The following is a 17,812-nucleotide window of genomic DNA, read 5'->3' on the forward strand; positions in this document are numbered from 1 at the left end:
TGTAAACACTGATGCTGCAATGATTTTGCCTTTGTCAGCAGAGAATCCACAGCCAGCAGAATGAGGGACTGGTTCTCTTCTTGAGGGCTGGGGAGAAGAGGTCCTCGGTGTTGCTGTGCAGGACCAAAGGGAACACTTTCCCTTAAAACAGAATTCACGGTAAAGCTCTTCCTTGGGTTTGCCAAAGGAAGCAAGAAGTCTTGAAACCCTGACTCCAGAGCTGGCCAAGGAGAACGGGCAGATACTGGAGTTTCTGTCCAGTGCTGGGCTTAGGTGCAAAATTTTTCCAGTCTCCAAAGCCTCTAGACTTTCCCTGCCCTGGCCTATAATCTCCCTCCCACCCACCCCCGCCCCTTAAACAAAGCTGCCTGGAAAGTTAAAATTCATCCTCAAAAGCTCTTTTCTGAGGGATAAAGGAAGAGATAAAACCTGAAAACCCCAAATAAAATGATCTTTTACCAGAGGTGGCATCCCATGACCAGGTGGTGGCCATGGACAGAGGTGAGGGACAGCATGGAGGTCTTTTCTACCCTGTCAAAGTTATTAGCCAAAGGCACAAATCATTTTCTTCAAAGCCTTGCTCCCAGGAGGGGGTCCGATCATACAGCCCTTCGGTGACATCATGCAAGTCCGAATTCCCTTTTCTTCTCTCCTTTCCCTACCCTACCCCAACCCCCTTGGACATCAATCACTTTACCCGCTCCCTCCCCCCAATTCTCCCCCTCTCTTCTTCACTTCCTAAACCTATGAACCATTCATCCTCCACTTGGGTCCCCCAAACACTCTTCTATTCAGCCAGGGTGCACAAATTTGAAGAACGGCTTTCTGGTCACCCATCGCCCTTGGTTTTGTTTCCCCATTTTAAAATTATTTCTTCCTTTTGTTGGGATGGGGGTGATCTTGGTTCTCTTACCAGGAGACAGCTAAAGCAAGCAAAATTACAGCCCAGAGAAGTTCCCTGCAAATGGCTAGTTCTTTTTTTCGAGATAGTTGGAAGGCACCCATCCTTTGAAGGGCTTCATACTGTCTAGGATCTGACAGTACCACCAGCCGTTGGGATTCCTCTCCAGCACCTCCATCGACACCCCCTCCTGGAATCCCGCCGTCTCTTCATCCCCCTCATAGTCGGCGATGGAGACGTAGACGTCTTTGAGGTTATTGTGTATGAACTGAGACTTCTCAATGGGTTTTGGCCGGACGGTGGACACAGGGATCCCATTTCGCTGGGCGGGCAGCAACGCTGCATCAGAGCCCTCACTTCCCGATCGCTCGGTCAAACTGCCCTTGGTATCCCCGGCTGCTGTCCGAGCGGTGCTGAAGGAGGAGTTCCGCCGGACGGCACGGAGGCTGTCTGTGGCCGTGAGGGACTCGTTTCTCCGCAGGGCACAGGAGAGGTTGTTCTCCTTAGGGGGCGGCGACACAAACACTGACTGGGGTCTCACAGTGACCTGCCTCACGCCATTCCTCATCTTGACTGGCCCATTGCTCAGTCCAGAGGTCTTAGCGAAGCCTCCAGGTGGCTTGGAGGGGATGGGCGGCGTGATTTTCTTACTCTGGTTTACGGTGTTCAAAGCTTGCACCTTCTTCTCAATCTTTTCCAGGCTATCCGATTTACCTTCATTCCTCTTGCTCCTGGGAGAAGTCAAGTCCAAATCCTTTGTGCAAGATTCCAATTGTTCATTTTCTCCAAGGACGAGATAGTGGGAAGGGGCCCAACCCTCTAAGTCTCCAAACCTCACATACCACCAACCACTCTCCTGCTTTTCCAAGACTTCCACTTCCACACCAGCAGGGAAGCTAATCTCCGAGTCTTGCACCTTCTGGTAGGCATCCGAAGTTATATAGGAGGAGCCCTGAGCCTCCTTCTCCTGATCTCTCTTAGTCCAATTGTTGGGGGAAGGATGACCATGGGTGGGAAGAGTGATAAAGTCGGCTGAACCTCTTCTGCTCCCCTCCTCAGGGCCCTGGGATGCTGTCTGTGGAAGCGTCTCAGAGTCTTCACTCTTTGAACCCTTGAGACCACCCCGGAGCTGCCCCGTGGGTCTCAGCTGACGCCGGAGGCTGCTGATGTCCATTTTCTCTTGGCTCTGGGATTCTCCTTTACTTAGGAAGGGTTTGGGTCGGACTGATGGCTTGGCTCTGGAGCTTAAGTTCTGCCCAGCTTTCAGATCAGCAGTCTCTTTAACGTTACCCTTGGGAGGGCTCCGTAACCCAGCATCCGAGGCTGACCTGGGTTTCATGTCTCCATTCTTGGATAAGGAGGAGGAAGAGGAGGAGCAGGTGGTATTGATGGTCACCGAAGAACAGAAAGAGGCAGTGGAATGGTTTTTCCCCAGCTCCGGCTGAACATTTTTTTCTGTCTTAAATTTTATGAAGGATGACTTGGGAGAACTGGATTTGGGTGAGCTTCTCTTGTTGAGGGAAAGCAAGGAGCCCCTAGGGGAGTCAGCCTCCCCACTGGACTCCTTGGTTTCCTCCACATAGGGTTGGAATCCCTCGTTCTCGTAAATGGTCTCCTCCTCCAGGGCCACGTCCTCAGATGATTCACCCACCTTAAACTTGGCCCTCTGCAAGGAAGATGCTGGAGAAGATCGCCGGGGTGGGTAGGAACGTTTCTCCCCAGAGCTGTCTTCTCCAGGAGCCTCTCCCAACTCTGACTCAGAGTCAAAACCAAAAGCAGGAATATCATATTCTGGCTCCTCGTATTTGGGCTTCAGTGGGGAGTCCTGACTTTCTGTGATGCTGGATGATCCCTCCTCGGCCTCCTTAGGTTTGCTGGGAGGAGCAGGGGGAGGAACCTTAGGCCGGGTCAGAGTACTGGTACGCCGGTTGAGATTCGGTTTTTTCCTCTTGTCAATGTACGATGCAGGGGCCCATCCCTCCTTCTCTCCAATTTGCACATACCACCAGCCACCTGAGTTTTTATCAATGACCTAGGAGAACAAAGAAGGAACAGGATGGTAAGCCATGAGGATACTGGGGACAAGGGTAGATTATCTCATATCTTCCTTTTACATCTGGATGTACAATTCTTTCAAGCCTTTTCCTTGTCTTGTTTCATTTCAAGCTCACAAATGCCTTTAAGACTTAGTTCAGATTCCATCTCTTCCATTTCTTTTTCAATGTATATAAAATGATTGCTATGTTGAGGGTAATATCCTTTTTGTTGGGGATCAAAAGACAAAAATGACACTGTATTAGCTGTCAGGGAATTTATGTGCACAGATTAACAAAATGCAAAGGAATGAATGATGGAGACAAAGGAGAAATTATAGGATCAAAGTGCTCCAAGAACAGAGAGAGGACTTTTAGCTGAAAGGAAGGGAAGATACTGGAGTCAGCCAGTCAATAAACATTTATTAGTTGTGCGGTATATGCTAAGCACAAGGGATATGACAAAAGGCAAAATAAATCACTACACTCAAAGAGTTTGAATTCTAATGGGAGTCCCAAAATGTATAGTAAATACATACAAGATGTCCACAAGAAAAGTGGATGGAAGATCATTTTAGAGGAGGAAGACACTAGCAGCTGGAGTAGGGCAGGAAAGGGAAAGCCTCTCTACTTGGTAATAAATAAACTTAACTGTTGGGGATGAAGAGAAGGTGCATTTAGATATGTGGCTTAGCCTGCATGAAGATGATTTTCATGGAGGAAAAAGATAGCATGTGAAATACAGGGAACCTAATTGTAAATGATTATTTTCACAGTGGTGTAAAAGATGGATTGAAGATGCAAGAAAGTCAAGGAAGTTTGTTAGAAGGCTATTAAAATTTTACAAGCAAAATGTGATAAGGATCTCAAGGGGGTGGTAACCAGGTAAATAGGGAAGAGAAGACTGAGAGATATACCAATAGTATACACAATCAGAGGGGCTTAGTGAATGCATGGGGGAAGTGAGGGGGAGGAAAGGATCAAAGGGAACTTGGTTTCTAATCTGGTCACTGAGGAGATGGTAATGCATCTTCAAAAGAATAGAGAAGTTGAGAAGAGGGGAAATTTTAGGAGAAAAAATGATGACCTTGTCTCAGAGATACTGAGTTAAAGGTGCTAGTGTCCCACCTAAGGAGAGATGTTTAGTAGGTAACTAGAGCTATGGGACAGTTTCATGGGATAACTGTACTTTACTGGGGCTGGAGGATGAAGAACCAGAAAAAGAAGATGGGAAGAAGTCAGCTAGAAGGAGAACTGGCAGAGTAGTGTTGTAGAAAATAAGGAAGCAGAGAGTACTTAGAAGGAAGGGTTGATCAATTGTTTCTAATACTAAAAACTGGTGAAGGAGGATCAGGACTGAGAAAAATTTACTAGTCTAGGAAGCATTCCCTGATTTCTCCAATTCCTAGAAATTTCTCTTACTTCAGATTCCTGTTCAAATAATTATTCAACAAGTATTAAGTCCTTACTGTGGGTCAGGCATGGTATTAAGCATAGGAGAGACAAATTCAAAACAAAACAAAACATCCAGACCTTTCTTTCATGGAGTTTACATTCTTAATGGAAGAGACAACATGTAAATGATAAGGTTCATACAAGATACAGACAAAATAGATAAAAGGATACCTTCATACCAGAAGAACCCAGAAGATTCTCCTGCAGAAGATGGTATCAGATCTGAGTCTAGGGAAGCCAGCTGAGAGGTGGTGCTAAGAAGGGAAAATCCCAGGCAGGGGTGGGTAATACAGCCAAAGGAACTACAACTAGGCTGGTACAACCAAACTGCAGAGTGCATGGAGGGGAGTCAAATTTAAACATCACTGGGAAGGCAAGAAAAGGCTGCATTATGAAGAGTTTTAAAAGTTAGAGTTTTCTACTTGATTCTGGAGCTTACTGAGCAAGGGAAATGACACTGTCATTTAAGATTTGGAAAAATCATATTAGCAGCTTCTTGGAGAATGGACTGAAGTGAGAATAAACTTGAGGCAAGGAGACCAATTAGGAGATGATCGATATAATCCAGGTAAGAGGTGCTGAATGAGGGCTGTGGCTGTCTAAGTAGAGAGAAAGGGACATAAATATAAAATGATAGGTAGAAATGGCAAGACTTAGATAGACTGGACCTGTGAGGTAAGTGTGAGAGAGGAGTTAACGGGGAAGTGTGCAAGAGGGAAGAGTTTGGGAAGGAAAGATGAGTTCTATTGTGCACATGTTGAGTGTGAGATGCTTATGTGACATCCAATTTAAGATATCTTTAAGGAAGTTTAGCCTTGGAAAGAAGTTAAGACTGGACATGTAATCTTGGAATTATCTACAGGGAGATAACTGAACCCATGGGAACTGATGAGATCACCAAGTGGGGTAATATAAACAAAAGAGAGTTTAGGCAACACTCATGGTTTGTGGGCATGATGTGGATAAAAGCTTTCTGATAGCTGTATTATAATACCAGCTGTTACTGGTCATTCATTCAGTAAATACTTAATATGTGCCAGCTACTGTACTAGGTACTTGGGAATACTAACAGACCAAAATTTATTATTAATAGTCCTTGCCTTCAAGGAGTTATATTCTATTAGAGGAAAAGAATATGTACATAGATAATTAAGCACAAAATAAATATAAAATAATTTTCAGGGGGGAATGGCATTGTCTATTGTTATTATTATAATAAGTAATAAGAAACTAATTTATTGTGAGGAAAAAAAAGGCAAAAACGTTACCCTTGGCTTATTTTGCAAATGGAGGAAAAATTCAGATCTAGGATAATTCTACATATTGAGTTAGGATTAGAACCCAAGGCTCATAACTTCCAATTCAATGTCCTTATTATTGTCCCATAAGGTAATTGGTAGGGTACTGAGGAAAGGACATTGGACTGGGAATTAGCAATCCTGGCCTCTAGGCTCACTTTTGCTACTCTTTTACTATGTGACTCTGGACAAATAATTTCCCCTTCCTGGGCCTAGTCATCTGATGATGAGTTCCATAAAATGGGAATTACAGTAACTGATCCCACAGATCTGTTACTGGGAACAAACTGACTTTATCTCTCTCAGTTTGCTCCTCTATAAAATGAGGAGGGTTGGACTAGGGCAGGGCTTCTTAAACTTTTCCCACTTGTGAATCCTTTTTGCCCAAGAAATTTTTATATAGACCCACATATGTAGGTATATAAAATTTATACAAATCATAATTTTGTGACCCTACATTTGGTTATGAGGCCCCATATAGGATCTTTAAGTTTTAAAAAATTATGGAGTAGAGTAGAAGTTGGCAAAGTCCCGGGAGCAAAAGCTAAGAATGTTATTGTTTTTACATTTTTAAATATAATAAAATTTGATTTAAAAACATAGGGGGAGGGGAAATTTTAGCTCAGAAGCTATGCAGAAACAGGTAGTAGACTGGATCTGGCCCGTTTGGGATAACAAAGGTCCTATTTGATTCTGAAATTCTATTTATATGAGATGATATGAGGGTCTCTTGGAATCTCAAGGTTATTTCCAGAAATAAAACAGAGTAGGAAACCCAGAATTACCATGGGCCAAAATCATACAATTACCTCTGCCTTCTGTCCACCCCGGAAACTGATGCCGTCCGAAATGCAAGACTGGAATTCGGCTATAGTGTAGTACTCAACCTCGACAGAAGGGGGCTCTGGTGGCTTTGGCAGCTGGAACCCCTGCAATCCACAGAGAAAAGCTCAGTTAGTTATCTATCTCCTTCCCAGGACTTCATGGGCAAAGTGCTTTGAAAACCACAGAGAGTAAATGAACAGTGAGTTTCCTCCCTACTTCTAGCAGAGCCATAACACCTGGGAAGGCACAAACTGGACTTTTGCCTCAGCATACCTGATTCAGCGGGTGCTGATGGTCTTCTGTGATAGAGAAGCAATTGAAATGAGCACGTAGTTAGTGGGCTGCTCCTCCCAACCCCCCACCGAGGGTCCGTCTGGGGACACCTGTCTCAGATGTAGTGGAAGGTCCTCTCCTGAGAAACAAAAATTCCTAACAACAGTGCTCATTAATACTATGATTCTCCACTGAGCACTGTGACAGGAATAAGGAAGATGTGGACTATCAAAGACCTCTGGGGGACAGGGGAAAGCAAGGGTGGCAGACATGAGCCAGAAAGATGATCTAGCACAAAGAAGGAACACAGGACCCAGAATGGAAAGACCCTAACCTGGGTAAGGCATCAGATCCCTGAGTCTTTATCTTCTAGACTGAAAAGTGTTTTAAAAAGTTAAAGCGGCATTGAGACTTTTGGGATAGCTTATAATTATACATCTCCTAAGGCTGTTAGGAGGGGGAAAATGAGACTGTATATAAAGTCCTTTGTAAAGTTTTAAATGCCACATATATTTCAGGGCTGTTCTGATGTACAAAATTGAATACAGGATTTTATTGGGGATTTTATCTTCAATTCAGAAGGAAGGTCTTCTACACATGAGTCATATCACCTGGAGACTTCTGTTCTGGCCAAGGATGCAAAGAATACAGACACATTTGGTATACTGTTGTGACTTGGCACCCCCAAAAAGGACAGGAATAGAAATGTCAGACTGGGAAAAAAATCTCCAGTAAGAAAGTCACTGGAGTGGAGGGAGCTGAGCTGGGCAGAAGGTAGGAATTAGACAACACAAGCCAGACCCAGCTAAGGAGAGAAAGAGGGGGAGGGACTAGCACTATTATATAGGAAGGCTTATGTCAAGCATGTGGTTATAATATCTTAATTTGGTCGTGATATACCAACATTATGTGAAATATACCTGTTTACTGGGTCAAGGAGGCCCCCACTGTTAAAATGGATTTACGCCTGACTCATTTGAGCTATAGAAATAATAATTTACAATTTAGTAATGCCCCAAGCACCTGAGGGTCAGACTTCCAGCAGCCTGAATAACCTAGGACACAGCAGGGAATACAGAAGAAGAAAAACAGTCATCAGAAAGTTCATATACTTTGTTCCCTAGGACAGAGCAGGAAGTGACCTCAGGCCTTGACTTGGATAACTGTGCATAAAATGCAGCAGCCAAAGCAGCAGTTGATGGCACAGTAGGGAGACAAAATTGATTGAGTTTCCCCATCTCTGAAATTAAGGTTTTGGCCCAGATGGGTCATGAGAATGCTTTTTTCTGTAATTCTTGATGAATCATTGAACAGCTATGTCCTTAAATCTTCTCACCTCTAAAATGAAGGAGTTTGGAATTAGATGATCTAAGTTAGTGAGATCTAACTTGAATAAAAATGGGGGTGAGAGCCCATTAAACTATATGTAAGGATCCCTCTGGGCCATATTCCAGCTTAGAAAATCACTTGTTAACATCATCTATCCTGATGCATTTTTATTTTATTTTTTTAAAGATACCCTAATTCAATGTGAATCTGGTTTGGTCTGCCCTGGGATTATTATGGATTGCATATACAGGATATTTGCCACTTCTGAGCTATTAAGGTCCCCTCGGGATCCAATTCTGTGGAATATTTTATTTTTGTCCAGTCCTGTTCCATCCCAGATTTTCACCTCCATCATTTAAGTAGGGGCAAATAGCTCTGCAAAGCACAGGAGCTAGTATGAAGCATCACTGTATAAGAGCCCAGTATGATTATTTATGTTCATTATAACCTTGAGTTTGTCATCGTGGAAAAAAAATTTAACTTCTTTTCCATTTAAATGTATATAATTCCCCCAATAAAGCTATCTAGGAAAAATAGTTAATTTTTAAAAAAGCTTTGGTTCTTAAAGAAGGGATCCCTAGTTTTGTAGTGAATTCCTTTATGGGGATAGCTCTTTCCCCAATATCTGATGAATATGGTGTCACTGGCCCCTAGTCACACAGAGAGTGGGTGACATCAGGGGCCCTGGCGCCAACATTCCCTTGAGAGAGGTAAAAATCATTCATTCTCCAGGTAGAGATAAGGCTGACAGTGCACAGCCCCTGGAGAGGAAAGACTCTCTTGTCTCAAGTGTCAGTGACTAAAAACAGAAAATAGGATTAAAACACAGAAGTGGAAAAAGAAGGGGATCAGTCATTCCTGAGGGAAGGAGGAGAAAGCCCATAGAGTTAAAAGGACTGATCTGGTCAGGGCAAAGCTTACTATGGATTGGATCCTGCTGTAGCAGTGGGGTAACGTGTTTGTATGTGCACATACACATGTGCCTAAGGGCTGTGGTGAGGATGCAAGTCAAAAAACCAGGTGGAATGGAAGGAGCACTGTTGGAGTCAAGAAGGTTCTGAATCACAGCTCTATGGCTATTAGGTAACAACTCACTTTTCTCTGCCTCAGTTTTCTCATGTATAAAATTAAAGGAGGCTGAATTAGATTTCAAAGATCTCTTCTAAGCTCTTAATCTGTGATCCCAAGTATCTTGATTCTCAGCCAGAACTCTCTTTCCCTCCCCATCCTTCCTCTGCATCACTGAGAGGTGGAAGTGAGAGGATATACCTATGGAGGGCAAACTATGGCTATAGGAAAACTGGCTATGATAGAAGAAGAACAGCACAGACCCTCTCCCTCTGAAGGTGCACGATGATGCTCTAAGCATGCATGTGCTTTGTGGACCGAGACTTTAGTCTGGCCTGCTCTGACCCTTGGATGGGAGGGATTCAGTGGGGCTTAATTGGAACCAGCAAGCCTGCTGCCCTGGCATTCCATGTGTGCTTGGTGAGTATGGAATTAATTGCTGCATTGCTGCCAAAATAAAGTCTAATCGAAAATAATTAGTCAGGGCTAAGCGATTCAGGAGGAAAAGTCAACATTCAGCAGTGCACCTCTCAGTGGGAACAGAAAGAAGCAAAGCCTGTGCAGCTGAGAGCACAGGCCAGATGGGTGATGGAGAAAGGGACTTGCAATCCCATCTTGCCAAAGACTATCTGTGTGAACCTGGGTGATTTTACTTCCATGAGCCTTATTTTCTTCCTTTGTAAAGTGAATCGGTGATTAGACTGGATGGGCAATAAAGTCCCTTTTTTCCAGATCTAAATCTGGAGTCTGAAGGTTTTACCCAATAGGACGTCTCCATGGAGATCACATTGTAAAGTGATTAGTACAGTGCCTGGCACATAGTAGGTACTTAACAAATGCTGCGATCCCTTGCTTGAGGTGAATGCCACCTTTCCCACAAGTCCAGCAGAGTAAGAGAAGCTCTCCTACATTTTTGATATCCAAAGCCACCTTCATGCTTTGATTCATCCTGCCAACACATTTTCCACCTGAGTCAATAGGAACCAGCTTATAATAATAGCTAACATTTATGAAGTGCTTTACGTTTTACCAGTTTTATAAATGAGGAAGCAGGAGTTGGGAAAGATTAAATAAGTTGCCCAGGTCACACAACTGATAAGTAGCTGAGATTGGATTTGAACTCAGATCTTGATTCCAAGTCCAACATTCTATTCACTACTCAATGTTCCCAGTGCCTCTTCTTATAGTCATGGCTTGGGCTGATCACTCTAGAATGAGATCCATGGAATGAATGAGTTGACTACAGAAATGTTGTAAGAGACAATTAGGTGATACAGTGTATCCACAAACACAGAGTATCGAACCAGGTTCAAATTCAGTTTCAGATACTAGCTGTGTGACTCTGAGCAATGAATCTTTCATCTGCTTTAATTTTATTTAAATAATAAATCAAATAAATATCAATATATTAATTAAAATATTAATAATAATAAAAAAATAAAATTTATTTAATAAGTGAAGATGATGATAATAATATTTATCTTCCAGTTTGTTTTGAGGATAAAAATCAGATGTGTAAGGCACTTTGCAAACTTTAAAGTATTATATAAATGTTCATTATTATTGTTGTTATTATTAATGGAATTCTATGGAGGTTAGATTAGGTCCCCTTGGAAAAGTCTCTTTCAACTCTCAGATTTTGTGAATTGGCCGTTTCTTCAACAAGACTCAGAGGTTGAGGAGCTCCAGGTAAGGAGATTCTCCTTGGTGCCTTATACTTTCTTGTATATTCCCGATGATCATCTTGTTCTGCTTTCTTGATCTCTGACCCCCTGCCATGCTTTGGCTTGGCCCTGACCCTTATTCTTGGTACTGCCCTGTCGATAGCTTGTCTAAACCTGCATCTCTTCTTCTAAGATGATCAGTAACTCCCCAGACTGATGCATATGGTGTCCCTGCTTCCTACACAGTCTGTCCTTTATGTCAAGGAGGAAGGGATCGATAAACAAAAGCTTCAGTGAACCAGGTGAGTTTCTTATTTAGTGACAAATCTTTCTCTAACATAACCCCTCAATTTTTCTGCTTTGTAAGCACAACCATTTAAATTGTGTTTTCCTGAGGGGAAGGAGAAGCACCTATGAATTTACCATGGATAACCAAGTTAGAGCCTTTGAAATATGCTTCTCTCAGCAGCAACTTTGGTATTTGGATTCATTTCAACTCCAAATAGTCCATCTGGGCATTAGAGTTATGTCACTAGTTTCTGGATGCTGTTTCAGGCTCTTTTTTATTCTCATTTTTCTTCTATTCCTACAACTTCTTTCCCCTAGGACAGCATCCACTGGGGTTCTTTGTCCCAGAGTCCCACCCTAGGAAGGGGAAACTTATAGTTTCCAGCACTGAATTAGCCTACTCAGTTAATATTAAAATTCCACCTCTGAAATTATGTCACTTAACCTCCATGGAACTCAGTTTCCCCATCTGTAAAATTAGCACGTTAAACTAGACTGGCCCTAGAGGTTTTTTAAGATTCTAAATTTAGGATCCTAATTCCTTGCCCACTGCTGGGGGCTAAAAGCCATGGGCCTGACTCAGAAGTGACAAAGACTATGAGATAGACTTGGACGCTCTGATACAGCAGTTCATACTTTTCTGGGGGCAGCATCAAACATCATACTTCTTGCTCCATATCACTTTATATATTCTAAGAGTTGGGGGGCCAGGTGAGGAAGATAATTCCTGCCAAAGCAGTCTCCATAAATGTGGGTCCCTAATCATTTCCTCAGTCTCTGAGGAACCTTGGCCACCAGGGTCTTTTCCTACAGTTCACTCTTGGCAGTTAACTTTATTAATAGTATATGTTTTTCTGGGTGAAATACAAACTAAGCCCATATATGCACCATCCACATTTCTGGAGCTTAGTAAACACTCTGGCGGGACACTGGAGATGTCCAGTCTAAATGTTTATGTCTGCCAGGCTTGGTGGACACAGATTTATTTAGGTTGAGAATACAGAGGACTTCTTAGTGATAAATCCTTCCGTCAAGCCCCCAGAGTATCATGCTTCTTTCCATGATCCAACCTCTTAGGAACATGCAAGCTACAAGTCCAACACCCGTGGCAATGCTTTCAGGAACACAGAAAGCTCTAGCTTTTGAAAGCACTGGACTGACAGACCCAAAATTCATTCTTCATGAAAAGTCCAGTTCCCACCCCAGTTCTGTGAGTGGCAGACATACATAAATCCTTCATACATAAATCCTTCATATCAAGTGAACTCTCCAGAGTCACCAAACCCAAATTCTAGTCCTGACTGTATCATGAATGGATCATGGGACTCTAGACAGTAGTGGCTAAAGTGAGTTAAAGTAAGAAATTCTGTTGATGTTCAAGCATTTCAGTCATGTCTGACTCTTTGTGAACTCATTTGGGGTTTTCTTGGCAAAGATACTGGAGAGGTTTGCTATTTTTTTTCTTTGATTCATTTTACACATGAGGAAACTAAGGCAGACAAGGTGAACTAATGTGGCCAAGGTCACATAGCTAATGACCGAGGCCAGATTTGAATTCAGAAAAATGAATCTTCAATCACAAATCAGAAATATCAAGGTTTAGATCTTATTTTTTTATACTTACTAGCTAGAAAAGTCATATCCTCAGTGGTAAAAATGAGAGAAACACAACAGACTAGGTATCTCTGTCCAACTCAGGTAAGTCTATGATTCTGATAGCTTGAATCTTTGAAGGCAGAAACCTAAGTAAGCTTAAGGCCTTTCTTTGCTACTTCACTTCTAATTAATTCTGGAACCTTGGATAATCAATTTTTTCTCAGAGGCTCGAGTTTCATCTTTGATAAAATAAAGGGTTTGGACTAAATGATTTCTAAGGTCCCTTCTGGATCAAAGACTCTAGGATTATCAAGCAAGAGTAGGAAAATTAAATACTAACCAGACTGGATTCTCTGCGTGGTGGAGGTCTTGTTCTTAGATTTGGGGAACCTGAAACAAGAAATAAGTCCTTAGAAATCTGAATAGGACAATGAGCAGCTTTTGCACCTCAACCCACCTCTTCCCTTCCTCTCATCCTGAAACAGGGCAAGAAAGAAGGGCACTGATGCATCTTTTCTCTACTTGATTGATGAAAAGCTAGAAGTAGCCATGAATGGGAGGAACTGGATGGTTTAGATTATTCCTTAATTCTTACAAAGAACCACAATGATGATGATGATGATGATAATAATAACAAAGCAGATTTGTGCAATACTTTATGCCTATTATCTCATTTGAGTCAAATAATCACAAGGATCATTATCCCCATTTCATGGATGAGAAAACCTGAGCCCCAGCCACATGAAATAATGTCTCCAAAGCTACTCCAGGCAGAATTAGGATTCCAAGCCAGGTTTCTTCATTTGAAAACCAAGGCTGTTTCCATCTTCTATATAAGTGAGAGCTTATGGAGGAGAGGGCTTCCTTCACATGCCACAAAAGGAAAGAGCAAGAAGGGCCAGAAGCCAAGGAACTCTTGTGAGATCAGTGGGCAATTCTGATTGGGAGCCAGAAAGCCAGAGTTTGGATACTGGCCCTTAAGTCTTTTCTGAGATTCAATCTCCTCCTCTATAAAATGGGGATAATGATCTTGCTGAACTGACCTCCTAGGGGTATTATATACATTAAATATCATAGTCTACCTGTCTATCTAGATGTGAGAGCTATCTATATTTGTTGATAGATTGTGATGACCACGTTAGCACCCTGGATACCTTAGAATCAGCCAGAGTCAGGATAAGCAAAAGTCCTTGGTCTTTAGGGGTAGAAGTGAATTGGATGGACGCCCGAATCTCTGTGACTTCTACTCTTTGCCTCCCACCCAGAAGTGACTCTGGATAGTCTCTGTGCACCTCCTAGTCCCTCTTACAATTCTCTGTATACACCAAATGATTGGGCCAGCACAGGATAGTGGGAAGGGCCATTTTCTAAGCATATTCTAATAGAGTATTGTCCAATCAGTAATTAGCCTTAAGTGCTCGGTTGTCCAACCTCAGTGCATCAACTCATTTTCAGCTCTTTACAATAGATATCACATTTAATCTATGTAACATATATATATATATGGATATATTTCATAATTTTTAATCCATTTATTCATTAAAGCTTAAAATTGCACTAAGACTTTTAGGACATAGTATCTGTCTGTTCTAATTGTAGATGCTACAAAAATGTAGAAAGTAATTCTTTTTTTTTTCTTCTGCATGTTTTTCCTTTTGTAGTTCAATAGGCCCTTGTGACAAGGTTGGTTATTAGTAGCTAACAGTTACTAATTATTGTATATTACTGGAAAACTAAAAAAAAAAAAAAAAGTGACCAGGGGCAATGACTAAGCTTCTCTAGGCCCCTGTTTTCTCCTTAGAAAGAAGTCAGTCTAGATGTCCTAAGAGGTCCCTTCTAGGATCATGGTTTCTCTGTGATCATATTATTTCAACTACATCAACAAAAGCAAAGAATATAGGGCTTACTTTTCCCAGGCCACATCTGCTTCCCAAATTTCCAGAATAAAGTCCTCCACTCCATCCCCCAAACCCCTCAAATCACTCCTCCTCAACTTGACTGCTGTAAAGTCCTTTCCTGCCTCAAATGTTGGGCAGCTTGGGCCTTTCTGATTTTTATCCGACTGCCTGGGCTGTTCCCCATTATGGGATTGTAGCCAGGGCTCCCCAGAGAAGATGGCAGGTGCCAACAGAATGAGCCCTCAATGTGTAGAACATGTGTCCTTCATGGAAAACATGCTGCCTTCAGGAAGGAGCCTTCCATTGACTCCAGCTTGCAAAACTCAGGGCAGACTGTCACACAATTGTGTGACTTCGGTTGTAAGGGCTAGACTTACGCACACAGAGAAAGAAAAATTATTACTTCTCTACAGAGATATTATCTACCAGGCACAAAAATAGAATGTATTTCTGTGGAGGCTGAGGGGACTAGCTCATGGTCAACAGGCCATGAACTTAAGAGCTATCTCTCTAACAGGGGGATGGATTCATTGTTCAGACCTTTTAGTGAACAAAGACATGCTTTTGGAGAGCATGAGGGTCAGTCTTCTGCTAAGGGTAGAGGCCTTTCTGGGGTCAAGATTGGGGTCCCTAAAATTAGGGAGTCAGTCTCTGATTGGGAGAGGGTCACAGTGAAGTTCAAAGTTCCTTCAGAGATGGAACTTGGCTTCCCTAGCTGGCTACGGAGGAAACAGAAGAAGAGAGGAGGGAGGACGCCTCTTACTGATCTGTGCCCTCTGGGGTGCGATCCTGGCCACGGCTGGTGATCCCTGGGCCAGCTTTGAGCCTGGCTTCTCTGGAGAACCCGTTGTCGTGCTGCCGTTGGCAGTACTACACAGGATGGGCAGGCTGATCTCCTTCTTGGTGACGGGTGTCTCAGGGCCCTCACTTTCAGCAGGTGTCTCCTTATCCACAGACGCCTTCTTGTTCAGCAGGTTGCTGATCTCCATGATGTTGCCGATGATCTCCACGGGGCCCGTCAGGTTCTTTTTCCGAGTGGGGAGGTCATCCTTGGCTTTTTTCAGGTATGATGCTGGTGCCCAGCCCTCTTTCCCCAGATACCTGTGGCAAGGAGAGTGCTACAGATTAGCATGCTGGTGTTCGGTCTGAATTGTCCAGCCCCATGGGGCTCTCGGGCCTCCCTATGTCCAGCCTTCAGGCCTCTGACCAAGTCCAAGCCTGATCTCCCTTAGCTCTGTCCCTTCTGTCCCTCATCTCCAGATCAAAAACCTACTCCCAGATTCTGGTGGGAAGTAACTGCTCAGATCCAAGGCAACTGTTACAAGTTAAAGAAGTTACAAGTTACAAAAAAACATACATAGTAGCCCAAACCCCTCTCCTCATGTGCCTTTCCTCCCACTAAACTAGACAGACAGAGGAACTAAAATCGAGACCCCATTTCAAAGCCTGACTAACTGGAGGGTAGCACTGGCAAAGGCCAAGCCTTACCACCTAAATGCAGCTCGGAAAACTATTTAAAAATTCTCCACAATGGCCAAGTCTTCTTGTCTTACTGGAGTTTGGAGATAGTGAACTGGGTATGGAGCCAGTAAGATCTGCATTCTCATCCCTGGGATTTGGTAGTTACTGGCTACATGACCAAGGAATCACAGTTTTAAGGCTGGAAGAGATCTCAGAAGTCATCAAGGTCAATCCCCTCAGTTTTCAGATAAGGAAACTGAGGCACAGAGGTTCAAATCCAAGGCAGGATTTGCCTCAAATACCTGTTAGCTGTGTGATCCTGAGCAACCTGAAATCAGTCTTCCTGCCATACAAATTCAATACTCTATCCATTACAATGGTAAGTCAATAAAGTCTTTGTGCCTCAGTTTTCCAGACAATGGTAAATGTGATTGGTCTGTAAAATTTTGCAATTGAAGTTTTTGTTTGTTTGTTTTTGCTGAGGCATTTGGGGTTAAGTGACTTGCCCAGGGTCACACAGCTAGGAAGTGTTAAGTGTCTGAGGCCAGATTTGAACTCAGGTCCTCCTGACTTCAGGGTTGATGCTCTATCCACTGCGCCACCCAGCTGCCCTGAAGCTTTTAATTTTCAAGAACACATACAAGGATAATTTTTCACCACTGACCCTTGCAAAACTTTGTGTTCTAATTTCCCCTTTCCTCCCCTCTCCTAGATGGCAAGTAATCCAATATACGTTAAACATGGTAAAAAAAAAAAACAAACAAAAACATATATATGTGTGTGTGTGTGTGTGTGTGAATCCAATATAAGAATACATATTTATACAATTAAGATCTTTTTTTCTTAAAGTACATGACATAGTTTCCCAAACTTCAGTTTCTACTCCCACCCCCTTACCCTGACCTGCTGAAAGCAGAATCATGAGGCTGTAAATAATTAAAATATTTGATTGGTTCACAACCTAGTTCAGTTTAGAAATCATGGAGACTTTTCCAGTTCTAACTTTGATGCCATGATTCTAAAATTCTACAATTTTGAAATCTGAGGAATCTATTGAATGTGATTTTTCCTGTGAGTGAAAGTTGTGGTCAAAGGGAATTAATTGATGCTATAAAAAGACCCTCTTCTGGGCAGTCCCTGTGTCCCACCCCCTCAGCATCTCCCCACCAAAGCTGTGCTAATCCATTGGCCCACTGCCATGGGGAGATGAAGTGAGAGCACTGACTTCACTAGGGGACCCAGACAACAACATATCAGCTGTCTAGACTGGCTGGGCCAAATCATCATTCATTCCTGCAGGTTGCTCAGTCCAGTAGAGAGTACCCAGGGGGTGTAGTCTAAGGTTCAAATGCTGCCTCTGCTGGTTACTCGCTCTACCACTTTGGCCAAAGCAATCCCCCCCCTTTCCCCCCAACCTCTATTTGGTCATTTATGAAACAAGGGAGCTGATCTTGATTGATCTGACACTCTGAGAAGCTAATGCTTCTTTTAAAACTGTGGGGATGCCATATTCTCAGGCCAGATGCCCACCAGCTCCTGCCACAATTCTGCAGAATCCTGAATCACCAAGAGAAAGGCTAGAAAAAGGAGAGTGGATAATAGTGGAAGGAAGGAAAAATGGAAACAAACATTTAGGAATCACCTACTATATGCTAGGCCCTAATGCGAAGTGTTTACAAATATTATCTGATTTGATCCTGACAACAACCCTGGGAAATACGTG

The 17,812-nt window shown here is 42.8% G+C and overlaps 1 protein-coding gene across 5 annotated transcripts in view; it reads right to left on the minus strand.

Annotated features, from left to right (window-relative positions):
• Positions 1 to 653: 653 nt before the first annotated feature.
• SH3PXD2A (SH3 and PX domains 2A) overlaps positions 654 to 17,812 on the minus strand; it is a 329,372-nt gene continuing 312,213 nt past the window's right edge. For all 5 annotated transcript variants that reach the window (XM_074295501.1, XM_074295500.1, XM_074295499.1 and 2 more), the window contains 4 exons: positions 15,392 to 15,729; positions 13,071 to 13,120; positions 6,497 to 6,616; positions 654 to 2,933 (listed from right to left, as the gene is read on the minus strand). In XM_074295501.1, coding sequence (XP_074151602.1) covers positions 969 to 2,933; positions 6,497 to 6,616; positions 13,071 to 13,120; positions 15,392 to 15,729 — 2,473 coding nt within the window. In that variant the 3' untranslated portion in view covers positions 654 to 968. The remainder of the gene's footprint in view (positions 2,934 to 6,496; positions 6,617 to 13,070; positions 13,121 to 15,391; positions 15,730 to 17,812) is intronic.

Source organism: Sminthopsis crassicaudata, chromosome 2 (assembly GCF_048593235.1).
Source record: "Sminthopsis crassicaudata isolate SCR6 chromosome 2, ASM4859323v1, whole genome shotgun sequence".
Taxonomy (NCBI): domain Eukaryota; kingdom Metazoa; phylum Chordata; class Mammalia; order Dasyuromorphia; family Dasyuridae; genus Sminthopsis; species Sminthopsis crassicaudata.